Source organism: Limulus polyphemus, unplaced genomic scaffold (assembly GCF_000517525.1).
Source record: "Limulus polyphemus unplaced genomic scaffold, Limulus_polyphemus-2.1.2 Scaffold7814, whole genome shotgun sequence".
Classification (NCBI taxonomy): Eukaryota; Metazoa; Arthropoda; class Merostomata; order Xiphosura; family Limulidae; genus Limulus; species Limulus polyphemus.
The window spans coordinates 1-6550 of record NW_013673424.1 but is presented as its reverse complement, the minus strand read 5'-3'; the positions used below and the strand labels follow the sequence as shown (position 1 = coordinate 6550).

Here is a 6550-nt window from a genome sequence, read left to right as displayed (position 1 = left end):
AAAACTTTAATATAAGTTTAACATGACAGCAAATGTACAACGTTTCGACAAGGTTTTGTCATCATCAGGTACCTGATACTTCAGGTACTTATATTAAAGTTTTTCTTCATTACCCATTTAAGCCGTCTCCAGCCATTATTAGTCTTTACCAGTTGTTAACTGTAGTGTATGTTTTTTTTTATTGATTTTACATTATCTTAAAAACATCAGGTTTTATTTTTGAAGTGTAGAAAGAAAAACTCATCGTCAAAACTACTTTAAAAGATTGATTATGGTCTTATTGAATCTCGGCCCTCTGTAGGATCCCAGATTTCCAGATGGCGCGATGGTCGACCCGAATTTGGCAGCTTTCATCTTGGCACATCCAATTCAACAACCTGACGGGGAATTAACCGGTGAGTAAAAACCAATTCTATACGATGTTGGTATTAACTTAAAATGAGTTTTTCACCAATTATGTAATATGTTGAAAGGAATAGAATCAAACCTATATGGCATTCCGTAGTATCAATGTTGTAATTCCAATTTGATGTGACATCAGAGACGAGATAAGAGATTGGCCTCTCTTTCATAGATTTGAACTTATTTCCATCCGGGGTCTTGTTTTCTTTGTTTGTAACAAAGATATGTAGATAGAATCAGTAAATAAGTCTGTATTTTTCTTTCATTTTAAAAAAGGGGTTCTTGAATTATACCGGAACTCCGAAGAAGGACCGTTTTACGAAGAAGACGAGGAGGTAAAAAACAAAACCAATATTTCATCAGCTAACGATCTTTTTTTTTATATATATATAAACAGTTGCTATGTCACCATCCAAATTAAGCTATCTTTTTTTAGAGAAAACTACAAATTAACCCAGTAAATAATGTAGCTAATTTAATATACTTGAAGTTAATGTAGTTGTAAAACACGTGTCACTGCCATAAATATAACAGTCGCGTGCGGGGAGCACGTGATTTTCCACACCTAATCATACGTCACTGCTATAAATATACCAGTCGCGTGTGGTGAGCACGTGACTTACACACCTAATCACGTGCCGCTGGTATATTTGCTGCTATAAATATACCAGTCGCGTGCGGTGAGCACCTGACTTTCAACACCTAATCACGTGCCGCTGGTATATTTGCTGCTATAAATATACTAGTGGCGTGTGGTGAGCACGTGCCACTGCTATAAACATAACAGTCACGTATAGTCTGTACAATACTTTTAATAATCCCTTTCCTTACTTTTTTTATTTCTCCAGATCATCAATAGTTACTTGGTTTGGGGAGGAATCGCTCTTCATTATGCCGAGGTATGTATTAACATCTAATTAATTATTTGATTCGTTGTCATGGTTACTAGCCTCTACCATCACCTAGGTGTAATTATTTTACTTTCGTATGTGTGTCTGTGATTAGTGTATAGTAATATATGAACAGGATATATACAAAGTGCAGGGAGGGGGAAGGAGTGCAACAAAACACATGTTAAATACGTAAGCCATCAACATCACCTAGGTGTAATTATTTTACTTTCGTATGTGTGTCTGTGATTAGTGTATAGTAATAGTATCAAAATAAATAACCTATTGTAATTTGTGAATTATTAGACTTGTGTAGTCGAATAAGTCCGTAGTAAGCAAACTATGGGTCACCTCCCCCAAGAGAGAGACAAAGAGAAGGGTGGAACTATGATTATAGGAGCATCTAAGTTATATCTGAAAGTACAACTTTATAAATAAAGATGTTTTATAAACTACCGTGTAAATATTGATAATATTAAGTAATATACTAAGAACAATTATAATGGATAACTGGTATGAACGGGATATATACAAAGTGCAGGGAGGGGGGAAGGAGTGCAACAAAACACACGTTAAATACGTAACCCATCAACATCATCAATCATCACAATCTTACCATACGCACGTAATTAAATACACACATAAATAAACATTCTATACGTGCTCTAACTACCAGGCTATCACATCATTCAACTACGTTGTTAAAAATTCTCGTACATTCCCTCCTTCTATAGATTATACTGGAAAACCTAGGCCTTGTCTGATGACTAATCTTACCAGAGCTGTCTATTAATTTCTACAGAAAAAAACTAGGTCTCGTCTGATGGCCAACCATACCAGAGATGCCTAGTAATTTCTATAGGAAAACCTCGACCTCGTCTGATGGCCAACCATACCAGAGCTGCCTAGTAATTTTTATAGGAAAAGCTAGGTCTCGTCTGATGGCCAACCATACCAGAGATGCCTAGTAATTTTTACAGGAAACCTAGGCCTTGTCTGATGGCCAACCATATCAGAGCTGCCTAGTAATTTCTACAGGAAAACCTAGGCCTCATCTGATGGCCAACCATACCAGAAGTACCTTTTAATTTCTACAGGTAGATGTGTGACTTTGGAACGACTGACACTTAACATTTCTTCGTTTCCGACTTAAGATAACATATCTCGCTGTAATCAGTGTAATAAGTATTCCATAAGTGTCATTTGATATTAATAGGAATTTTATAGCTCCAATTATCTCTCGAGATTTACCGAACATTTGTAAGGATTTTAAAGGTATTAGTGTCCTTTGATATTCAGCAGTAAGTTGCATGTTAACTTCTAACAATATTTTACATTTATTCTTTCGTAAACTGATGTTTACCTTTCTAGATGTACACCAATATGGCGCGTCAGAGAAAACTCAATCACTTCTTGTTGGCTGTTGTCAGGTGAGTTTTGATTTAGCACGAAAAAAAAATCACTTCTTAGCTAATTAGCTAACAAAGAGAAACGCAACAAACTTAATGAATTATCAGCTTATCATAAGAGGCAAATTTGTTGAAACAAAAAGAGAACCTTCTAAATTAATTCTTAATTACTTAAAACAAAAATTAATTTGAACAAAAAAGAGAACAAAGGAAACCATTGTTTTACAAGCTGGAGTACCCCTCCCCTGGACGGAAGTTATGTAAATTCATGATTAATTAAAGGTTATCTTTGGACGTGAAAAGTTGCTTCCCTCATACGTAATTGTAAAAAAAAAGACCCATAAAAACTGTAAAACACAAAATGTGAAACTGAAAATTTGTATATATATTTCCCCCTAACGAACCTCCATACCCAGTTTGGTGAAGATCCATCCGCACTCTGCGAAGTAGTTACATGAACATACAACGGACAGTAGTATTATGTTCATATAAATACCATATGACTATGTAGACCCAGTACTGCACAAATCAATCACTGTTCGATATTTTCCAACTAAAAAAGTGTAGATTAAGATACAACTATGTAATGGGCGACTGCAGGGACCAACTACGTACACCAAGATACAAAAAGAATAACCTGTACTTACATCCCATTGAAGTCTTTGATGTTTCTCATAACACGGATAGACCAGAAAACATGTTTCTAACGCTTCAGTTGACGTGTTTTTCGATTTTCATTCATTATTTCATGCCCCCCCCCCCCAGTGGCACAGCGGTATGTCTGCGGACTTACAAGGCTAGAATCCGGGTTTCGATACCCGTGGTTGGCAGAACACAGATAGCCCATTGTGTAACTTTGTGCTTAACTTCAAACAAACAAACTAACAATCATTATTTCATAGCTTTTAGCACCCTCCCCTTCGGTGGCTCAACGATAAATCTTATGGCTTATAACGCTAAAAATCGGGTTTCGATACCAACAGTGGGTAGAGTACAAATAGTCAAATGTGTAGCTTTGTGCTTGCCAACAAACACAAAAGCTAAAATCCGGGTTTCGATACCCACGTTGGATATATTACAGATACCCAAATGTGAAGCTTTACGCTTCACACAAACTTGCAACCCTAAAATCCTGGTTTCGATACTCGCAGTGAGCAGAGCAAAGATAGTCCAATACGTAGCTCTGCGCTTAAAATAAAATAAAATAAAGCTTTCAACCATGATGATCTCTCCAGTTCTGGGGTTTAGGACTACACCTTCTAATTTTCTTCGCTGCTAGCACCAACTTTCCTAATTCAAGCTTCTCGTCTGTAATCTATTTTACAATGTCATCGAGCTAAGCGAGTCTCTGTCTGCTTCTCGCTCTTCTTCTTTTGATTTTACCCATCAGAATCTCGAACAATATTCTATTAGTTCTATTTATATACCCAAGGTAGCGCCTCATCTGTTTCTTTCATATATCCAGTAGTTCAAAGTTTTTACCAGAACGTACTTTAAAGATTTCGGTAGGACTAACATTGATGATGACTACAGTAGGACTAACATTGGTGATGACTACAGTAGGACTAATACTGATGATGACTACAGTAAGACTAACATTGATAATGACTACAGTAAGACTAACATTGATAATGTCTACAGTAAGACTAACATTGGTGATGACTACAGTAGGACTAACATTGGTGAGGACTACAGTAGGACTAATATTGATGATGACTACAGTAGGACTAACATTGGTGATGACTACAGTAGGACTAACATTGATGGTGACTACATCGTTCTTAAGGGAATTCCAATTTCAGTGGTCACGTAGGTAGGCGTTTGTTGACCAGTTTTTTCCTGCCACAAGACAACGTTAGACTGAAGAGGACGCACGAATGTATCGAATCTAGTTTCTCAGATATCAGACTTCTGACAGTTTGTTCCGTTTACTGTGGGTTTTTCACCAAAGTAAAAGTTTCAACCTATTATGTTTAATGAAGTTTGAAAGTTGGAGAAGAATTACGAGTTATTGTTTCAAATATTTACATAACCTTTCTTTTTTATTAACTCTAAATTACAGTTACATTATGATTGTACATTCTGAAATGTTCATGGCAAAAGTACAGAAGGCAGAAAATAATGTTCTGAATGTATTTTAGGTCAATCTTTCAAGACATGATTTCAATGGACTCAGTGATTGTCAAGATAATGGTAAGGACATGTTGTTGAGTAAATATGGTTAACCCTAGCTATTGTTTTACCGGAATAACAACAACAAACTGTTTCCGGTTTGTAATTTAGTTTGAAGGTTAAGCCTAATCATTGTTTAGTGTAACACTTGTCTTGTTAGTTAAATAACAATGAACCTTAATCCTGTTTATAATTTAGTGTGAAGGTTAAGCCTAATCATTCGTCTTGTTAGTTAAACAGCAACTCAAATCTTGTTTATGATTTAGTTTGAAGGTTAAGCCTAACCGTTGTTTAGTTGAACGCTCGCGTTGTTAAATAAACAAGAATTCGAATCCTGTTTATGATTTAGTTTGAAGGTTAAGCCTAACCGTTGTTTAGTTGAACACTCGCCTTGTTAGATAAACAAGAACAACTCGAATCCTGTTTAGAATTTAGTTTGAAGGTTAAGCCTAATCATTCGTCTTGTTAGTTAAACAGCAACTCGAATCTTGTTTATGATTTAGTGTGAAGGTTAAGCCTAACCGTTGTTTAGTTGAACACTCGCGTTGTTAAGTAAACAAGAACTCGAATCATGTTTATGATTTAGTTTGAAGGTTAAGCCTAACCGTTGTTTAGTTGAACACTCGCCTTGTTAGATAAACAAGAACAACTCGAATCCTTTTTATAATTTAGTTTGAAGGTTAAGCCTAACCGTTGTTTAGTTGAACACTCATCTGATTTGTTAAACAACAACGAGCTTAAATCCTTTTCATGATTTAATTTGAAGGTTAAGCCTAACCGTTGTTTAGTTTTCACTCGCTTCATGTTATGACTATAACACGTAATAAACGAATGTACGACATCATAGTTTATAGTTAGTGCTATATATTTATCTAAAAATAAAAAAACACTGAAGCTTAAAATAACGTTCATATTCAGTTACTAAATATAAGCTAAATGATATTGATCATAAAAAGAAGGAAAATATTAGTCCTATATTAAAGTTCAAGCAGATATTTAATGAAGCAATAACGTTCATTGTGAAACTAATTAAAAACATAACATATATTAATTTTCAAAATGCTAACATCGGGTAAGACATCTAGTAAAGCGGCTCCTATAGGGCTGATAAACGAAACAAATTAAAGCCAGAATGTAAGTTAATTGAGATTATATTAAGAACAAGATACACATCTATTAAAAATAGAATGTAATATATCATTTTCATGAGAAAGCTCGAGCGATCTTGTTTCTGGTAGAAAACAGGGACAAAAGAGTATTTTAATTGAGTATTATTGTTATCATAAACATACACATTCCAAGATGGAGGGGATGGCATAACGAAGCCTTCCCGCGCCTTATATAAAAAAAAGTGAAATAATCGTACCCAATCTTTATTTTTTACATTTCTGCCTTACCGTATCATTGTTACCCTTCAAATGTGTTGAAAAAATGAACGAGTTCTGTCTGTATGGTGGGTTGTAGTGTAAAAATGAGTTCTGTCTGTAAGGTGGGTTGTGGTGTAAAAATTAGATCTATCTGTAAGGTGGGTTGTAGTGTAAAAATGAGTTCTGTCTGTAAGGTGGGTTGTAGTGAAAAAATGAGTTCCGTCTGTAAGGTGGGTTGTAGTGTAAAAATGAGTTCTGTCTGTAAGGTGGGTTGTAGTGAAAAAATGAGTTCCGTCTGTAAGGTGGGTTG

At 35.3% G+C, this 6550-nt stretch overlaps 1 protein-coding gene across 1 annotated transcript in view; it reads left to right on the top strand.

The window, feature by feature from the left end:
• LOC111089908 (probable 3',5'-cyclic phosphodiesterase pde-5) overlaps positions 1 to 4927 on the top strand; it is an 11365-nt gene extending 6438 nt beyond the window's left edge. The window contains exons 3-7 of the mRNA XM_022403161.1: positions 302 to 395; positions 679 to 737; positions 1251 to 1301; positions 2664 to 2722; positions 4843 to 4927. Coding sequence (XP_022258869.1) covers positions 326 to 395; positions 679 to 737; positions 1251 to 1301; positions 2664 to 2722; positions 4843 to 4912 — 309 coding nt within the window. The 5' untranslated portion in view covers positions 302 to 325 and the 3' untranslated portion in view covers positions 4913 to 4927. The remainder of the gene's footprint in view (positions 1 to 301; positions 396 to 678; positions 738 to 1250; positions 1302 to 2663; positions 2723 to 4842) is intronic.
• The last annotated feature ends 1623 nt before the right edge of the window (positions 4928 to 6550 follow it).